The 20,507-nt window shown below is 37.2% G+C and overlaps 1 protein-coding gene across 2 annotated transcripts in view; it reads left to right on the forward strand.

Annotated features, from left to right (window-relative positions):
- The window catches only part of CD2AP (CD2 associated protein), an 81,367-nt gene extending 64,692 nt beyond the window's left edge, over nt 1–16,675 (forward strand). The window contains exons 12-18 of one of the 2 annotated variants that reach the window (XM_027690084.1): nt 1,992–2,151; nt 4,010–4,152; nt 10,651–10,763; nt 11,459–11,545; nt 12,158–12,339; nt 13,156–13,219; nt 14,344–16,675. In XM_027690084.1, the coding sequence (XP_027545885.1) occupies nt 1,992–2,151; nt 4,010–4,152; nt 10,651–10,763; nt 11,459–11,545; nt 12,158–12,339; nt 13,156–13,219; nt 14,344–14,385 (791 nt within the window). In that variant the 3' untranslated portion in view covers nt 14,386–16,675. Of the gene's footprint in view, nt 1–1,991; nt 2,152–4,009; nt 4,153–10,650; nt 10,764–11,458; nt 11,546–12,155; nt 12,340–13,155; nt 13,220–14,343 lie in introns of those variants that run through there. The other variant, XM_027690085.1, reaches the window with a different exon arrangement.
- Nucleotides 16,676–20,507: the final 3,832 nt, after the last annotated feature.

Raw genomic sequence — 20,507 nt, forward strand, 5'->3', positions numbered from 1 at the left:
TTACTTTTTTGGGAAAAAAAAAGTATTAATTGAGCAGCTCTAATCACAAGCTATCAAACCATGTAATTTTTTATGCCTATTGGGAGACTAATATATCTGCCTTTAATTGTGATCAAAAATTAAAAGCAATACTCCTGTAAGTATTTCTGCATTTATGGTGAAGGGCATTTAGTGGTGTCATGTAGAAATTTTTGTCCAGTGTAAATGCCTTCAGATTAGTATCTTTATTTCCATTATTAAATTGCTCATTTTTAAGCCAGCCTTCTTTTTCATTGAGGAGCAAAATCCAAGAAAGAGGCATGTAATTTTGTCCAGCAGAAATGTCCAGTTTCTGTGCTCATGGTGAACCTTGACCTTTGGTATTAACTTTTTCTACTTAGCTGTATACAGTTTTTATATTCAGATTTTGAGTGGGAGTAATTGAAGGGAAAACTGACAGATAAGAATTCAAGGATACGATTCGATGGCAGCACGTTTTCTGCCTTGTTTATGAACCCACTTATTCTTAAAAGCTAAAGGGGTAATTCTCAACTTGTGTTCAGCACCGCTTAAATAAAGCCAATTGATTTGCAGTTAATATTGGCTGCTATTGGGCATTTAAAATGTAAATGTTGTGTAGGGTGGGGAGGCAGGAGTGCCTGGCGCTGCTGAGGGGCTGCTTTGCACAGGGCAGCCAGCACCACCGTGTGGTAAATCCTTCCACTGCTCCGCTATCCTGGTTTTTTAACTCCACGCTGAGAGAGACTGGAAGGTGTTACCAACCAGTTTAGATTTTTTGTTCATAGCTCCTGCTGATGTTCAAGTGTCCCAAAGCAGGAAGGCAGTTCTGCCCTGGACAATGCTTTTGGCAGAAGGATCTCTGGGATTTGTTTACTACCAGAGATTTGTGTGAAAGAAAACTGACCTCTTCCCATTTTAGGGTTGGAGGACTTTAGTGGCTACAGGACTTGTCCACAGTAAATCAGTCACAGACCTGGCAGTTCAGGCACTTTGCTGGCAGGGAGTTAAGGCAAATATCCACCCCTGCTCCCAAATCCATACCGTGTACAGACATTTTACATTAGATCAATACTTGGTTAAAAGCAAAGTCATAGGAGGGGAGAATGGGGAGAATCAAAGCTGAAGGTCACTCTCTCCATCCCAGTTTACTGATTTACTGCCCTATAAGGGCACTAACTGTGAGGAACTGTAACCCCTTGCTGTAACCTAACAGTTATTTTTTTAAATCCTCACTACTTTGTGCATGCCTGATGGAACTGTGGCATAGTTTTACAGGAAAAAGTAGAAGATGTGTTCTGGATATCCCACAAGGTAGGATTAGGGAATGTGGGTTGAAAAGTATTCAGCTAATGTTTGTGAAGCAGCTTGAATTCTTCAGTTTCCCATGTAATATGTCAGCTCCTCTGGACAATATTCAATTAGGTCATGCAGTCACTGAAAAATAAATTTAACTTTTTTTTGTTTGATTATTTATACTTAATTCCTATCTATTTGTAGGAAAGTAGACTTTATCTAAAATAAATTCGGCTATTTAAATAAATACTCATTTCCCCCCTTTTTTCTCAGAGATAATTGTGCTGCTTGTGTGCATGGAAGAAGTCTGGTTACAACAAAATAAAACCCAAATCCTCTCTTTTTGAAAGGAGATAAGGTGAATTCATAAAAAAGATAAAGCAGTAGCTTTATTTCTACTGCTGTACATAGAGACTCTTGGTTCTTAACCGTCATTTGTAGTGTGATAATATGATCCATAATTTCTTACCACAGTTTCATGTCAGTAGAAAGATATTTTGTTTACTTTAAGATAATGGTTTTTAAGATCAGGTAAGTAGTTTGTGTGTCTTGATAAGGCATCACTTAAGACACATATCTGTTTTTAACTTTGATCTTCAAAGAAGGTATTTCTGACAGCAGTTGCTTTCTGATGGATTAGCGGTGTAAGGGTTTTATAGACAGCATAGTGTTTTTAAAATAGTAACTTATTTTGTCAGATGAAAAAGGAGCTTTGGATCAGAAGCCTTTGAAACCACAAGCTCCTCAAGTACCACCCAAGAAGCCTATTCCTCCAAGCAAGACCAACAGCTTACTGAGAGCAGGACTCCTGCACCCAAAGCGTCCGGATAAACCTGGTTTGCCGTCACCTGCACCTAAGTCAGTACAACTTAAACTGTGCGCGCTGGGTATATTTTATTTGGTTTGTTGTTTGATCTTCTCTCATGGTTGAGGTGGGAAGAAATGTGTGTTTTAAGGGTGAAAAGGATAAATTTTGCCCTACACCAACCGGTGTCTTAGTTTTCCAACAAGTCTTTATCAATGTGAACGTAAACCTTTCAAATTCTTTGAGACATTGAATCCATCTCAGAGTCAGTATTACAGCATAACTAACCAGGTGAAGTTACACACCTGGGGGCTACTTTACTTTAAGCCTGCGCCACAATGTAGTAGAAGCTGTAGCTACAGTAGCTTGATGGTGTAAAAGAATCTGGGGACACAGCCCTTGAGAATTACTATTGTGTTGAAAAAAACCCTGAAGATTTGAGCTGCCTCAGTGTTCAGTGTTTCAACACTTTGTGTAGGACAAGACAGATGGAAAGGCAGAATTGAGCACAGGTAGTACCTGTGCTAAAGGCACTCAGTATGGCTCATGTTCTCCTCTGGGGGGGAAAAAAGCACTTAGTACAGAAGCACATTGACTCTCTGTACTGTTGAGCCTTTTCAGTTGGATTACTGGACAAACAGGGACAAATACTTCTTTTAGATCCACTTAATTTTTTTTTTCTCATGAAATGAAAACAATTATTTATAGTTTTTCTCTAAGACTAATTTTACATCAGTATATTCTCCCACACAGTGTTCCTTTCTTTCTCCATCAAAGTATTTGCTAGATCCTTACCCAGAATTGTAAATAAACTGCTGATGGGTTACTGTCCCCTTGGGATATTCAATTGGCTTAAAAGAACCTTGAGAAAGTAAGGTCATGATGCACTTGGCCTTGTGCAAATAAAGGAGCAGACAGCTGCTACATCAAAGAGCTTGCACCTTAAATACCTTTTCAGTATAGAACTGTGTTATATTGACTTGGTATTTGGGGACTTTCCTGAGTAAAGATTTTACTTTTTTAAACCACAAGTCATGTTCTCTTGTTTAGAAAATAATTATGACTCTAAAGGGAGTATACATGTGCAGTTAAATAGAGGTCTGTAGCCTTTAGTAATTGAAACCTTTAAATCTTAGAGGTATTTAAATGTCTGAAAGTTTGAAATTGTTTTAGGAAGATAAGGCTGCTGTGTCTTTTTCTGCTGCAGTGAAACTTCCAAATGAAGGCTTTGGGTGGTGAATTAATGACAGGGACACATTGAAGGTGACAGCTGGTCAGTTTATATATGGCACGTATAGGCCCAGTCAGCCAGGGTTTGTGATTGCAAGAATTTCAAAGGAAAATGTTATCTGTTCTTTATTTATTTTGGTGGGGGTTTTATTTCTTTGGGGTTTTTGGTGGTTGGTTGTTTTTTCTGTTTTTGTGTCTGTGAATGATGTGAGCAGATATGCAAAGAATGCATGGTGGAACAAAAGCCATGTATACAGGGTAGTTTATTCTGCATGAAGCAAGAAATAACTTGTTCTTGGCAGGTTTTTTCCTGCGCAGGAATATTTGTTTAATTTCAAGGAGTCAGATTCTGAATTGGTTCAAGAGATATTCCTGAAGATGTTATTCAGCTCGCTTGTTTTCTGAAGTGTAATACTTTGGACTGCAGTGCCAAAGTGTGCCCTATAGAAAAAGTTCTGGATTATTTTCACAACGGGTTTGTACATGTTTGACAATTCTGCAAGAGCTGGAAGAGAAGAATTGGCTTTTATAGGAATAAAATTGGTCTCCAAAAGTCTTGATTTTAACCAAGGCTTTAGAAAACAATATTTTTCCATTTACATCTAATTCTTGGAATGTTTTGCTGTTAAACTGTTTAATCTCTTGACTAGGTATGTTTTGTTGGTTTTTTTCTTACTACAGAACTAATGGAGAAGTTGTTTCTCTTCGACCAAAATCTGAAATTGAGCCAGTAGCAAAACCAAAGTTAGACTCTGAACCATTACCACATAGACCAAAATCAGTAGAGGTAGATTCACTTGTGGTAAAGAGCTCTAAAGAATCAGGTAAGAAAAGAGTAAATGTTCTTTTGGGTCTTTCTTTGGATTGCAGTGTTTCACAGGGTTGGAATAAGCTTTTTAGGTCATTTACTCAAAATACCACTGAATGCAGTTTTGCCTGTTCAGTGGAAAATGTAGTTTTTTAGAATTGCTGAAGATAGCTGAAGGTAAGAGTGAGGAAGGGATGAAGGGATGAACAGATGTCAGCAGGGTATTTGGAGGTGGCTGACGAGCTCTGTGTTGTAACAGTGGACAGGAAGGGGGAAATGTTCTTCTAATTTGAATGCATGCTTTTTTAGCTGCTACTTTTATCTTGAGTTTTTATGAAGTTGTTTTTCTTACTGACTGGTTCTGTTTGTTCTGCTCTTGCATTTCAGATAACTTTTGCTTTTCCAGCTAACTCGTGTATTTTTAGCAATGCTGTTACCTTCAGCCTTCTTAAGTTCAGAGCTATTCTAGATTATGACTTTTATCATACTTTAAATTTGGGCCAGCATGAGCATTGTACATTTGAATTTCACGCATAAGGCTTTGCTTAATGCACCTTGAGCCAAACCTGGCATCTCTTTCATTCTAGACATATCCAGTAAAACTTTAACAGTAGTTAAAGCACCCACATTTGAGAATCAGACTGAGCTACTATATAGTTACCTTTTGTCCTTTACTGACAGTGCAACTGATACGAGACTTTTGTGTGTCTCTTAGGCAGAGATCACCTGCTGCGGGCATATTTTTCTAAACTCTAAATTAATTGTGTGATTAACCAGCATATAAAAAGATTTAGTGACTTTTACTTGCAGTATGTGTCTTGCACATCTCAAATGCAACTTTTCATCTCAGAAAAGGTTTTTAATAATAATACACTTTAAAATAATATAGCTTGATTTATTTCATTTTTTAAGCCAATCACGATATTCTGATTGTGGAATAGTTGGTTCTAAAGTTTAATAAATTCATCTGGAAGATAAAAATAATGCATTAGAAAAACTGAAGCAGTTTATGAATAGAAAAGAGTGCTCCTGATTTTTTTATTAATCATTTTAAAATGTGCTTCTAAGCGTAAATGCTTTGTATGAATAAAGGTTAGTTCTTGTTTGTTTGTAATACAAAAGTTATATTTTTCTGAGCCACAAAAAGCTGGACTTCAGCAGGTAACCATATATCCTGGAAACACTACAAATATTATCAGCGATACCCTAAAGGATAAGTTCATTTTTTATTTCCCAGAAAGTCTGTGCCTGTGCTGTGATATGCCTTGTTTTGAAGCTTTCGAATTGACAGTTTATCTATTGCCTCTACTTAAAGATGAGTTTGAGTGAGGGTGTGGAAGAAAGACTTCCAGGCCAAAATAAGCTGAGAGATGAAAGAGGGATGCGAACCTAATCTTAATATGTGAGCCTTGTCCTACTACTCAGATTAGATACTAGAAAAAAGTTCTTCCCTGTGAGGGAGGTGAGGCTCTGGCACAGGTTGCCCAGAGAAGCTGTAGCTGCCCCATCCCTGGAAGTGTTCAGGGCCAGGTTGGATGGGGCTCTGAGCAACGTGGGATAGTGGAAAGTGTCCCTGCCCATGGCAGCGGGATTGAAATAAGATGATATTAAGGTGCCTTCCAACCCAAACCATTCTGTGATTCTATGATTATCTCTGGGGTTGTATTAGAAGTGTTACTGTATAGCACAGTATCATTGAACCTCAGGAAAAAACTCCCTATGAAAACAGATGGAATATATTTTTTTTTCTTCTTCAGGTGCAGTTATCTTGACAACTTTAATAACCACAGTGGTAACATAGTAGCTGTGGTATCAGGTGTTCATATATATATATAAAACCTCTTAGTTTCATACAGTTTAGAAAAAAAAATAAATCTGTGAGTTCTGCTTTGTTGATGTAAGTTTGTTCAGGCTTATGGAGCAAGTAAAGTTTTTAATACCCAGATGGTGTGGTGGACAGAGGTGCAGGACAAGACTGTGGGTCAGGTCTGTTCAGTGGCCCTTGTTTGGCTCAGGGAGTCCATGTGGGGATGCAGCACTGACAGGGTCAAGGAGCTGCTATTGAAGGACAGTTTCAAAAATCCTCTGTTATGTCAAACTCACATTCCTCAAAACAATCCGCATAAGTCACTTTTAGTTTTATAACTCTTGTGAAAAAAGACTAGTCCAAAATCTTGCCAGTAAAACATAATTAATCTCATGCTCTATTTCCTTGTATATATTCTGCTGCTAAAGACATAATACTCTGTGCAGCCAAGACTCTATAAAACTCAAAAGATGTTGAGTCCTTATGTAATGTTTAAGGCTGTTTAATCTTACAATAACCAGTATAGATACTAAAAGATGAGGGAAAATGTATGGCTGAGGCTGGCAACTGCTTTACCAGAGTCTTTATTTTTAGTTCCTCCCCTGCACCTTTAGATTATAATGCTAAAGTGAATGAAATTTTAGAAAATCAATTTATTTTTAAGTATGGGTTCTGGTTTTCTGCAACTTAGTATGGTGTAGGTTGAGCCACTTTCAATTTAGCATAAGGAGAAGCTGTGCATATTGTGTAAGGAAAAAACAAACTAGTCTACCAAAATTAGGCCCCCAGCCATCAGATGAGGACAAATACTCAAAACCATTCAGAAACATTGATCACATTGAAATAGCTCCTCTTGAAGTGTTATTTGAAAAAAATGCATAAATGGTTCTTTGATGGATTAGAATTCAAGTGCTGTGAAAGACTAAAGCTTTAATACTGGCATGCTGAACATGTAAAGCGATTCTGTTTCTTCTACAAATGTTTCTTTTTCCTGCTTTGTAAAATAATTTTTTTGTTCAGAATCTTTTTCTAGACATTCCTCTCCTTGACTTTTCTTTCCAGATTTTGTTTCCTATCCTGTTTGCCATGTTTCCCTTCTTACGTGTCAGGAAATTACCCTACCCTTCTCCATTTTGGTAAGATAACAATCTATAAGGAAATCCAAATGCTTTATTCCATACACATATCCTCTTCTTAACATCATAAGCGTGATTTTCAGTTGCAGTTCTTGGTAGTAAAACTTTGGGGTTTCTATTTAAAATGCTTTATTTGTTTGTTTGAATGCCTGTTTTCCTTAGCTGTTAAAAGAAGTTACTTTAAGTATGCTTTTCAATTAGGAACTTCTGGAGATTAAAACAAAATTAGAAAAAACTTATATTTCAGCTATTGATAAGCCAAACCTAGTGTTTGTTTATACTGAAATGTGTTCAGTACCTTTAGGTATATGTAGGTTGAAGGGATTTATCACTCTGTACACATAAATTATGCAATTTTGAAGCTTTTAGGCAATGGATCCACTAGTGTTGACTATTTAGTATCATGAGTCTTGTAAAACAGTAGTTTTAAAAGTTCTATATTAGGCACATTCTTAATTGTATCAAATACCTTACTATTGCTTGACTGCTCATGTGAATATTTGAAAGCTTATATCTGTCCCCTAAATTTTGAGGGGTGAAATCTCAGCAGGATGAGGAATAGGAGAAAGGGCTGCCATCTTCTTACTCCACAGATTGAGTTTTTGTCCTCTAAAATATTGGATACATTTCACTTGTATCTTGGGTGTTTAAACCCCAGCCACATGAGATAGTGGAACCGTAATTTCTTTGGACACCCTTTCAGCTTTGCTTCTTTTTGTGAAGGCTTTTTAAGGCAAACTGCTGTGAATACACTTGAAGCATTCACAAATCTTAACAAAACCTCTCACCTAATTACATCAAAGCTCCTAACAGTTCTGTGATGGATCCATGGTAAGCTTGCAGAAGAGACTTTTCTAGTAGTCCATCCTGTGTACATGTTTAAGCTTAGCTTGTCTTCTTAGAAAGAAAGATGTCCTTGCTCAGCCTTAAAATTCTGTTTTGACTCAGAGTATCCCCAGATGTGTGGTATTGCTCTTTTGGCGCTGTGATGGGATTTCCTTCAGCAGTTACTCACAGGCTGTCTGTAAGAATCTTAATTGATAAATCACTTTATTGATTGAAATGGGTGTCAACTCTGAACTTACAGTGGGTTTCATCAGTATATCTAATGGTTTAATGGTTTATTGGTTTAATTTTCTCTTAAAATAACTAAAAATGCTGTTTAAAAAGAAAAACAATCAAATAAACCCCCTAAGCCTGCAAAGAAACCAACCAACCCACCATCAAAAACACAAACACAAATTCCCACCAACCTGTGTTCTAATTTCTTCCCCATACTAACAGAGAGGTAAAAATGAAAATGCAAGTGCAGTCAGAATTCCCTCTGACTGTAATCTGCTGGTAATATTTTAATGCTGAGCAATTCTCTCAAATGTAACAATTTCCTTTAGAAACTTCTAGTAATGTGGAAAAAATTCTTGGCTTTAGTGTTATCCCACCATCTATATTTAAATGATTTACAGTTTGAGACTGCTACAGTCTTCATCTTCAAGCCTTATCAAATATTGTGATTTTTTTTTTTTATTTTTGGAACATCACATTATTCTTAGTAAGTTCTTAATATTCTTAATGTGCCTGATGTTTGCTTTGTTCACGGAGACAGGGCTAGCATTACAATCATAATAGCAACTCAATTTTTAATTCTTATTTAAATTTCCTGCCAAATGATTTGTCATTTCTGCAGAATGACAAAAGGAGGATTGTTTACAGTTAGAAATTACTGAGATGGAGGAAAAGGCATAAATGTTTTTCTTGTTAGCTTTTTAATAACACCTAGGTAACATAAATCCTAATTTGCATTTTGGCAACCTGGTCTAGTGGAAGGTGTCCCTGCCTGTGGTGGGGGTGTGTGGAATGAGGTATTCTTTAGGGTCCCTTCCAAGCCATACCATTCTGTGATTCTGTGATGGGTTAGTACTCTGGGGTTACTGATAATTGAGTAAAGACCATGCAGATACACCCTTTGGTCACTGTTGCTTGTCTTGTATTAAATATTGTATTGGCAACAGAAATCCCTTCACATTTATTTCCCCCTCATCCTCTTTTCCATCAGCTGCTTGCCATTCATCATTCTTCTGTTTCTCCCTTCTTTATTTTTCTTCCCTGCTTTTTAAATTGCAGATGTGGTTGCATGTTTGCAAAAGACTGTTTTGACATTCTCTTTCGTAGAAGTAAAAAGCAGCAAAACTGATTGGTAACAGAGAGTGTTACAAATGCTTTCATTTCAACAAGGGAATGGGTGATGAAGTAGATCTGATCAGGGCTGTCCAAAAGAGGTGAATGTTTTAAGGACTTCAAGGATATTAATACAGAGAAGACATTAAAATCAATTAAAACATTCAATGGAAAACTCAGTATGTGCAGGTATAAATTAGCTTTGGCAATGTGTGAGTAAAACTTGCATTAATTAGATGATTTTAAGTCATCCAGACACTGAAGGGGTATGAATGGTCTGGCTCGGTGTTTACAGAGTTTTTTATTCTTATCTAACCTCTTGCTGTAGATTCAAAATGAGTAAAAACAAAGAGAAAGAAGTATCATAGGTTCTGTTCGCTAAATCATAATGTCATGGAAGAATCAGAGGTCACACAAAAAAGACCCCAAAGCAATCTTAAATTTTACTTTTGGTTCCTGTAGTAAATGCTGTATGGCATTTTAGTTAGAATCTATAAAATAAGTGATGAATTTGGCTTGTAAAATGATATAACTGTAATCTTAAGTCAATGTTTAAATAAAAAACACAACTTAATCTCACTACACATCTATTGCCAGGTAAGTATGTTTATTTTTGTGGTGAAATAGTTAAGAAGTCCAGTTGTTAATTAGGTGAAGTACTTGTGTTATTAGATTAGTTATGTTCAGTTCTTTCTGTTAATTTTTTTTCCTAAAATTGCCTCTTCTCAGAGGACATAAACCATTTCTGCTGATCTGAGAGTTTACCTAGAGCTGTGAGCATAAGAGACTGATGAGCAAAGAGATTTATAGTATTTAATGAAGTATCAGAATGGAGTTTTGAAGTGTTTTACTACAGAGTTATGAAGTTGTGTATTTTCTTTAGGTACTACATATGAAAAAACTACCCTGCACAGAAATATGTGCAGTTAATGCTGTTAACTTACTTTCACCAATGTGTGACGTACACCAGTGTGTACTTTACTAGTATTTTTGTCTTAGTCAGTAAACTTGTATTTTCATACAAGGTTAGCAACAACAAAACATGCTCTCAAGTAGTTGAATATGGCAGCTCTTGAAAGAAGTAATAAATTGGTTCTTCTGCAGATACTTGTTAGGTTTGTTTTATGCTGCAATGCCACTACAGCAATTATATTCATAACTTGAAATTCATTCGAGTTAACTCTTAATTTTTTTCAAGGGGAAAATATGATTTCCCAGATATGTCCAAGTCATGTAGTTGTTTCATGTGGCTCCTGTATTCTATATGCTGAAGATCTTTGAAATAGTAAGAATTCTGAATTTATTTTTTTTTTGACTTAAGGAAAATAAAGTGATAAAAAGAACACAGCAGAACTTTCTGGTCTTGATGGTGGTCTTTGTTTTCATCTTTTTCTAGATCTGTTAAGCTTTGATGATGTAATAGCTACCTCAGATAATCTGTCACACCCGACTGCGAACCGGCCCAAGATGCCTGGTAGGAGGCTGCCCTCACGTTTCAATAGCAGTCCTGTGAGTATATTGGGCGTGTTTTTCTACTAGTGAACTACTAACTAACTTCCTAGGAAACAGGACTGCACTGGGAAACAGTCCTGTGAAGTAAATGTAAGGGAAACAACAGGATTGAGTTGCTTGCAGCTGGAGGAGTCTTTCTGTTCCACGGGGTGTTGCTGCAGGAAATACTCAGCTCTTCTGTCATGACTGATGGTGGAATAGGTGTTTCACGTACATCCAGTTTTGAAAGTGTCTGCAGTGTCTTACAAGGCTAGCAAATGGTCACTACAAATTTGGAATTTAATGTTGCTGTAATGTGGGACTTGTGATCTTACTTGTTAATGTGAAATTGTCAGACAATGAGAAGCAGGTGGGGCAGACTCCTTGAAATCAGTTTTTGTCATTGAGTGTTGTACAGTTCAGTTATGCCAGTTACCATCTATAGTTATCAGCCATTTATGTTTTATGGAAGCATCTACAGGCTCCCCAAAGCATCAAGGACTTGTATTGCAGATATGCTTGAAAACCCTGCCCGAGATTCCTATTTTTAAGTTTAACTGAATGTCTGCTAGTCTAGCAATTTTAACTTAAGTTACTTGTTTCCCCTTTACTATTGAATCTTTAGAGATATGTGACAGTTCTGTTTTTTTAATTTAATTTTTTTTTTTTTTTAATTCTGAAAACCTTTTCATTTTTTGTGAATGGTTTACCAGGGAAGTCAGAATGTGAGTCCAGAAAAAAATTTGAAGGTGCAGAAAGAAGAAGAAAGTGCCAAACCAAAGCCAGTTGAAACAAAAAAGGTATGATGATACCAAGGAGCTAGAGGAGTACCAGGCAGTTTGGTGTTCTGTTCATTTTGCTTGTGTTTCCAGTATAGGTGGATGCAATGACCTAAAGGCAAATGATTGCATTTAACTGTAAGTGAGCTGTGTCATTTAGTATAAGTTCATAGTAAAAACTTTAGTAGGAAGTTTATTTATCTTTAGTATAAAGTGCATCAGTTCTGATGAGAACTGTTGTATCAGGTGGTATTTCCCAAATAACTTCCAGTTTTGCTCAGCCTTTGGTCTCCTGACAGAACAACTAAGCAGATCAGCAAAGTGCACAAAAGTTTATTTATAATGATCCAATGGGCTCCATTAAACCACATTTTTAAGTGTAGAGAACTGCACTGTGAGTACTTTTTTAGCGCCCTCAGGAATCTCAGGGAAACCCTTAATTAAGAGCTGTATGAAACAACTATCTCATGTATTACAGTAGTACATTTGAACTGGGCATTGTTTTTACCTTATAGATTGAATATTAAAGAAACTTGTGCATGTTTAGCTCCCACCCTGGTAAAACCTGTGTGTTGTAAGTGGTCAGTTCATAAAGTTTTCATTTCTTAGCTTTCTACTAATTTATTTTTTCAGCCATCTGCATTCAGCCCAATTACATCTTCATCTCAGAGACCAAGTTCTGTCATACTTGACTTTTTACCTGGAGACATCCAACTTAAAGGAGAAACTGATGATGAAAAAATTTCTGTGGAAGAGCTCAGGACTCAGATTAATGATTTGATGGGTTTAATAGACGCACTGAAGAAAGAACACGGGTAAATATTTTCTTTCTCAGTCTCCAAAGGGATATATAGAATCTTATAATGACTTTATTGCCAGACTTAAAAGTAAGAAAAGTATTGTATGATAATATATTAACATTAATTTAGAACTTTTCTTTCAAAGTTGATCCAACTAAATGTCCTAAACATTTACAAATCTGATGTCAGAATATTTTTGGAATTTGTGCGCATTTTTTCCCTTCTGCTTTGCACTCCTGCATTTGCTACAGCTTTTTGAAAGTATTTCTCAAACAGTTTATGCTTTCACTGTAAGGAAAAGTATGTAATTTGTTGTGGTAATAATGTAAATACGTGTGCTGGCCTTGTGTAACACTGTGCACAAGTGTTTGCAGTATCGACATGACTGTTAGAGAAAGATATTTGAACTGGTGATCATGGTGACCTCATCGTGTGTGATCGTAATTCTTAGCACTTTCTTGATTGAACATAATTATGAAATAAAACATGGTTTAGGAATTTTCTGTTCTAAGTAATTTGTTCTCTTTGTAGAAATTGCCTGGTTATTTTAGCTTAAATTCAACTTTACAGGTTACATAACATTTCAAACTTTTAAGTAGCCTACTTAAAATTGTGATTAAAAATTAGGAATAGGTGCAGAGTGATAGATAAGAAGTGTTGGGAGTTGATGGAAGCTCGTGGTCCAACACATTTGAGTAACAATTCACTAGTGGGCATGTACCTTCATATGTGAGTTTCACTTGTAAAATTTAAACAAAGCGTGTGTCCTCAGTAATGTGAAGATTTTTTCTGCCCCTCTCTAACTTGTATATCTGGTATCTTTACTATTAGGAGAGAACTGGAAAAACTAAAGAAGGATTTGGAAGAAGAGAAGCTGTTGCGAAGCAATCTGGAGGTAACGTAACTGGTTTGGGAAGGGACGGGTAGTTCAGAAGTATGTAGGCATTGCTTTGGAATTTGATGTCGCAGGAAAGTCTCAGTATACCTGTTCAGTCTTTTTTTGCATTGCTGTGTTAGTGTGTGGTTGAATGAATCCTTCACAAGGCAGTTGGATGTATATAGGAGATCCAAGTTCAGCTTTTGTTACCTGGAATACTATTTGTAACAAAGTGTGTGGGTGTTGAGATGTGAGTTCAGTTTAGTGTTGCTAGAAATATGTCCAACTGGACATGTTCTAAGAGAGACAGGTAATACTTTGCTTTTTTAAGATTGAAAGACAAATTTACTTCAGGGAATCAAAAGAAAAACAGGGCAAAAATAAACGGCTCTAAATTTTTGATGAAGTGTCTAAATATTAAGTGTGGATAATTGGCCAAAAGAACAGAATGCATCTGAAAAATTTCCCTATGAATGAACACCACTCCTCAATTCATTGATGAAGACCACTGCCTGCATTGCAGTATGATGCCATTAAATAGTTAATAGGATGAGCTCATTGTAGGAAGTTATTTCAGTCTGGTACAAAAGGGCATTTTGTTTGTGAGGTAGTGCATCTTACTGACTACAAAGCTACTTTTGACGCTTGAGACCAACTTCTGGTGAGTCCACTTTTTAACGTGTCTCTAAAGCAATCAATGCAGTTGCCTTAAATATGCACTGGGGATGAAGAAGAGGTAACTTCCAGGTATCCTCTAAGTGCATTTGAAGAAATACAAATTGATCATGGCACAGTGTTTTGTATGAAGGCTGTTTTAGAAAGTTACTCTGAGGTAATGACGCAGCGTCACATCGGGACACATCAAGTGATTCCATAACCCAGCTTTGCTTTGTTCAGAGTGAGTTTATCCGACAATATGTACCAGAACTGTAGGCAAATTCTTAATGATTTTATGTTCCTGTTTGTTTAGCAATATAGTATTACCAAATCAACTGTAAATATTGAGCTGTTATATGCAATAATGTTACAATATTATTTACTTCAGTGTATTTGAAAATGTTACAACTTTGGTGAAAGCTCTGAAGACTTTCCTTTATTGCTACTTTAATACTGACTTTCTTTTCAAAATGTCCATTTTCCAGCTTGAAATAGAAAAATTGAAGAAAGCAGTGATGTCTACATGAGAGCTATGGACTCAATGTTTTTAACTCACCAGGAATTCAAAGCTGAACACAAGGAGAACTGACTCTTATTTCATAATAATGGATGCTGTTGTTCTACGGTCTTAAAGAAAAAATATAGTAAAAAAAGGAATATAGTCTTATATTCAGAGAGATAAGAAAACAAAAAAGAATAATGGTGTAATTTTTTTGCCAATATAAAAGAGGCCTTATTTCTTACTGTGCTGGAATTGCAGACCTTATTTTTTTGGTTTGCTAGAAAATACTACTGAATCTGTATAGAAAGGAGAGGGAATTCTTAATAGATTTTTATGGAATACCTGTAGCTTAATTTTTAAAGAGATCTATACTATAAATAGGGTGATCTATCTTTACAACTAATCTGTAAAATAGTCTATTGGGAGGGGTGGAATAACTGTATTGTAATTGTAGTCACTACTTTTCCCCTACATGCAAAAGGGAATATATGATATTTGTATAATTTTGGCAGTCTCGCCCAGGGTTATGCTGTTGTGCCTGTCTGCAGTGAGAATATTAATACTGTGCTGTTTATAAGTTGAGTAATGAGATAGGAATTTGTTAGTGCAATGAAGCAGGTGAAACTCCTATGCATTGTAGTGAGAATGGATGATCTAATCCGAGTAGTTCAGCAGAACGGTTTGTCACTTGCACTATTGGATTAAAAAGGGATTTAGGACTGAATCATGAAATTATGAAAAAAAATCAGTTTGTAAAACCACAAAATGCAGGAAATACAGAAAAAAGGCTTGAGTCCAGTCTTAACCTGTTGTGCCTGAAATACTCCAGTATGCAGCATGGAAAAGCAAACCTTAAGTCACGACGTCTGTGTACCTGTATATCTAAACTGAAGTCATCAATCTTTGTAATGGTTCAATATGCATCTTGATCTGTTTTTACAATAGTCAGGTTTTGTTTATAACATGTCTCCAAATAAATCCCTTTGGAACTTTGATACTCTCAAAAGGTCTCAATATTTATATATTTATGCCATGACCTTTCTCAGTATACTGTGTACCTCTAAATTTAATAACACCTTTGTATTTTAATGAGTAATTGGAACAATTGCTTTGACATGATTTTGCTGATGTCCAAGACAGTGTCTTTATTTTATGGAAAACAGTTGAAATCTTGTGGATTGCCATTATCTTTAGCCCCTGAGCTCAGCACTTGCAGCAGAACAATATACAAATAATATGCAAAGTGATGGGAGACAATGGTATTTATTGCTGTGTTTGTTTGATTAAAGAATTAAAAAACATACAGCTTTATAAAGCCAGTCAAAATGCATTAATTGTGTTAGTAATCAGCTCATCTCCTTTTGATCTGCTGTAATTTAAATGACAAAAAAGTGTCACATAGTTTGGCAACTTCACCAATAAAAGAAGTAATTAAACTTCTATTCATGAGAGTGGTCATACGTATAGTAATTATTTAGTATGTCACTAGCTCAAGTGACATGGAAGTGTTACTTCTTGAGAGTGTACTTTTTCCACAGTTGATGCATCATAAAACATTAAATGTCAGAAAGTCAACTGGAGGATGTTCGTTGATTGCTGATTCAAATAGTTAATGAAATTTGATTAATATACTATGCAGGTATTGAGTAATATTTGCGAGTCAAATTGGTAATAAGCTGATTCAATATTAATGCTTTTAACTTTGAATTGCCTAAATGCACCACAAATGAAGGGTTGAGCCATGTGTTTATATTGAGGAATCATGTGCAGCAGCAATGCTTCTCGTCAGACACTAAACCCTTGCTTGGAATTCACCCCTAAAGCAGGTGATGGAAAGCAAGAATTGAGCCTACTGGAATACCCAGTTTTGTTATACAAGCTCTTCACTGTGGTTGGAGCACGAAACAAATCTTGGGATGGATTTGCTCTGCAGAAGTTGTGCCTCTGTGTGAGCTTGTAGAGGATGAACAGAACAAGACAATCAGTTAAAGCCACAAATGGAAGGCGTTTGTTATTTAATGGCCTTTGTTCGCTATAGCAATAAATGACCCAAGTGCAATGACTTGATTTATTGAACCCTTCTTTAAAAGTTGCTGCTATGAGTATTTTTAGCCATAAGGAAGTTGCCCCGATATGTGTCTGTCCTGTCTTCAGCCAGTGTTATGTACTGCGGTGGAGGGGGAGAGGATAATGGTTTTGAAGACATTCCACAGTACAAGTTCCTACGAGCTGTGTGCTTCACTGACTTTATACTGGTGCTGTAAAATGATGCATGCTATCCAAACTCAGCAAATAAAATCAGTATAAAAACCTGTTCAAATGTCTGCTCAGTTCTGTTCAGGAATGAATTTGTATGCTGGTAAATCCTTTGCAGGAGGACTTGGGGGGGAGGGCGGAGCAAAGTATTTATATAGTCCACATTTGAGGCTTTCAGATTTTCATTTACTTGCTGGATGCTTAGGATCCAAACAGTTGGGAAGCTTACTGGGCTTTTTGCAAATGTAACTGGGAATTTTTTAACTTCTCAGGATTTCTTCTTTCTCTCTTTTTTCCCCCCCTGTTGGTTCATATTGAACTGACCTTACTGTGCATCTTCAGAGCCTCTTTTTAGGCTCACTGTTCCATTCAGTAACATGGGTGAATGCATGAAGCACTTAAGTGTATAGTGAAGAACTGAAGACTGTGGTGTGGGATGTTTAATAGGGATACGTATGAGGGTAAAGGTAAATGAGGAACAGAGCAACAAAAGGGTATTTTTAAACTCTAAGGTTTTTATTCAGTCTTAACAAGATTCTTTAAAAAGCTTTTGTTTGCATACAAAGTATAGGTAAAAAAACCAAACACACCGAAATTATAGGTCTACTTATTTGATTTTTTCCACAAAGATGACTTTTTTCATTAATGTTGCTTCACGGTAGTGAAGTTTCTGATGGAAACCTGTGATGTCATGCAAGGTTCGACTTTGAGTTGTGTAGCAAAGTATCTGTTGAACTTTTAAATAAATACCTTGTATTCATTGAAGCCATAAATTTTCAGGAGTCTGTTAACTCTTTTCAAAGGGATGGTAAAAACAGGTTTTCACAGCTGCCTTTTGGCTGCTGTTAAAGTTATCTGAGATGTTTCTGATCTCCGAGAAATCAAACAGCACAGCATTGTGGCAGCTCGTCATAGATCTTGAGTAATTGGATTTTGCAAGAGCTGAGAAGACAAACCACTCCCTTTGGGTGCCTGGGCACACACCTCCCAGCCTGAGGAATGCAAACAACCCCGAACAGCTCGTAAAGCCTTAGACTGATGCTGCTGGTTTAGGGTTTGGAGTACCCCCCTTGCTGGAAGTCATAGTTTCAGTCTCTTTCCAAGCCCCCTGAGAACACAAAATCACAGTTATTCCTCCTGGGAGAAGCAGGTTTGTGTCTGAGTGTTGCAGGACGCTGGTCTTTGTGTCCTTCAGAGGACTATTGCTGAGGAGATGTTTGACAATCAAGGGACATTCAGTTTTGCCATTGTAAGGGTTCAGAGGGTATGTAGGAGCACAGCTCCAGGTGACATGGGCAAGAAGCCTTTTAAAACAGGTGTCCATACTTCAACATGATTGGGTTTTGGCCCTTCTTACTTAGAGGTATTTTTTTAAATTCATCTCTACCTGCTGTTGTATCAGGTACAAGTAATTTAACCTTCCCAGGGGGGTTGTGTTGGCTGTGTATGATTGTGCTTGGCTAAATTCCTACTTGGTGCTGATGTGATATGTGAGACTGGCTGTATCAAAACAGAACAGTAAATAATACCTACTTTTCAGCTAAATTGGAGACTTTCCTGTGACTGAGGAATGTTTGGATTTGTGGTAGCAGACAAAATGACAGTGTCTTAGGAAACCCTGTAAACATATTGCAAGGATGTGGAAAAATGTAGTGACTAAAGCTCTTTGAAGCAGCCTTGTTAGTAGGAAGAGCTTTAGGAATTTCTCATCTGTTACAATAAACTACTTGCTGTATGTTACTGGCTGTTGGGAATCTGGCTGTTGGAGGTGAGGTGATATTTAGGAGAGCCAGCAGTGACCATGGCACGAGGTTCATCAGGCAATTGTCACCCCTTACAATCGGATGTCCCTAAAGAAAAGGTTATTACTTGCTCACTGAGCTTTTTAGCTGTGCTCCCATCAGCAGTGTCATCTTGGATTTATAAAGGGTGATGCATTAACTTGATAAGATTTTGTTTTGGGGTGTTAAGAAGATCTGTTGCCCAGAGAAGTTGTGAATGCCTCATTCCTGGAAGTGCCCGAGGCCAGGTTGGATGGGGCTCTGAACAACCTGGTCTAGTGGAAGGTGTCCCTGCCCATGGCAGAGGAGTTGGAACTGGGTGATCTTTAAGGTCCCTTCTGACCCAAACCATTTTGTAGTTCTGTGAAATACAGAAGAGCAGAAGCTGCCTCCTCCACCAGGAGGAAGGGTACCAACCACATGGGTGTGATTCATCAGTGTGGACTCCTGGCAAAGGTGGCAATCTGGCAGTTCTGTGGGTGTGTTTGTAACTTGTTTTGTCATTTTACAGTGCAATACCTTCATTGTCATCTGCAGATTCGTTAACATTAATCCGGTCAGGCAAGACAAGAAGCGGCTGATGGCCAAGGTTATTTCTTCATGGGAAAACTCCAACTGAATCAGAGCACCCAGGGAGCACTGGGTAAGGCTGTGGGAGTGAGACTGGGGCACGATGGCAGCAGATGAATGGTTAGACAATCACCTCTGATACCTTGATGATCTCTGGCTGGGTTAACTTTGCTTAATGCAGAACTCAGACTTCTGAAAACGGTGAGTACTATCACAAAACTTCACTATTCCAGAACTGCTTGGGAATTATCAGTGGTCTGTGAAATTGGTTCATTCATAATCTAAAATGCATTTAGTTGCTGTGGCTGTATTTAATTTGCACTTACTTCCTCTGTTTTACATTCTCTTTGCATCTGTGGAAATAATTGCTGAGTTTTTTTTCTTGAAGTTTTGTAATTGGTCTCTAATCACGGTGCTGTAACTTTTAAGAAAATCTGGAGTTTTCTTATGGCTAAAGTTAACTATAAATATAACTCTTCTCAGAACTTGCTTTATTTAAATTTTTTAAGTGTGATTCCTTTAAAAATACAACGAATACCATTCTGGGAGAATTAAGAACTTTGCTTTTTATCCTTGGATGAGCATGCTGAACAGTCCGAAGTCTCCTGCTGCATCTTCAAATTACATGGTAGCAATGGCAAGTGATCATGGCCATTCAAGCCCTAAAACTAATAGATTAGGTTCTGTAACAATGGATTTAGTATTTTTATTAAATGTTAAATACACACAGTGCAAATTTGTACTGTTTGGGAAAATATATTTGTCCAGCTAATTATGGCAAGGTCACTATAAATCTTAATTTTGTACAACATGAGCTTATAACTTTCCCTGTAAACTTAACTATAGTTTCTCATGTGGAGAGGGAAGAGAGGTGACTCCAGGTGATGGAGAACCCTTTGGCCAGAGACCTTGGGTCCACCAGTGTGGGGGTGTAGCTGTCACACTTGTCACTGCTTGGGCAGAGCTCTCTGGTAGCTGTGCCCATGTGGGGCCAGACTGCCATGCAATGCATCCTGCCAGAAGTTAAAAGCAAGAACATGCTAGGGATAGAGGCAAGGAGGATAGTTTTGTAGGATTTTACAAAATACTTCAATTTTAAACCAACAAGAGTGACAGAGTAAAGGATTTGAATTTGAGACTATGATGCATTAACGAGCATATGGATTACTTTTTAAATATATGATCAGTTTACCTTTCTTTTTACTGTTTTAAGAGGCTCTTTGCTCTCTTGTAACCACTGTCCATCCACTCACTCTTTGCTCTTTCCCTTCTGTTGAGGGCTTTGAAATGACCTGGAGAAGGAGGACCAGCAGCTAGTGATGGTCTCCTGAGCTGGGTGGGAGAAACCTGTGGGTGTGGAAGCGTCTTCTCACTAGAAAGTCCTTTTCATATGAGAGAGTATTGACAACTCAGCTGCTTGTGTACCTGTGTCCTGACAGAACAGAATCCTCTGGAAGAGAGAATTAACATGTTTACAGCTGCTTAAAAAGTCAGGCATTAATGGCAGTAGATAGTTTATGAGAGGAGAGAAATTATCCTC

The sequence above is a fragment of the Neopelma chrysocephalum genome, unplaced genomic scaffold (genome assembly GCF_003984885.1).
Source record: "Neopelma chrysocephalum unplaced genomic scaffold, ASM398488v2 Primary Assembly neopelma1_80, whole genome shotgun sequence".
Classification (NCBI taxonomy): domain Eukaryota; kingdom Metazoa; phylum Chordata; class Aves; order Passeriformes; family Pipridae; genus Neopelma; species Neopelma chrysocephalum.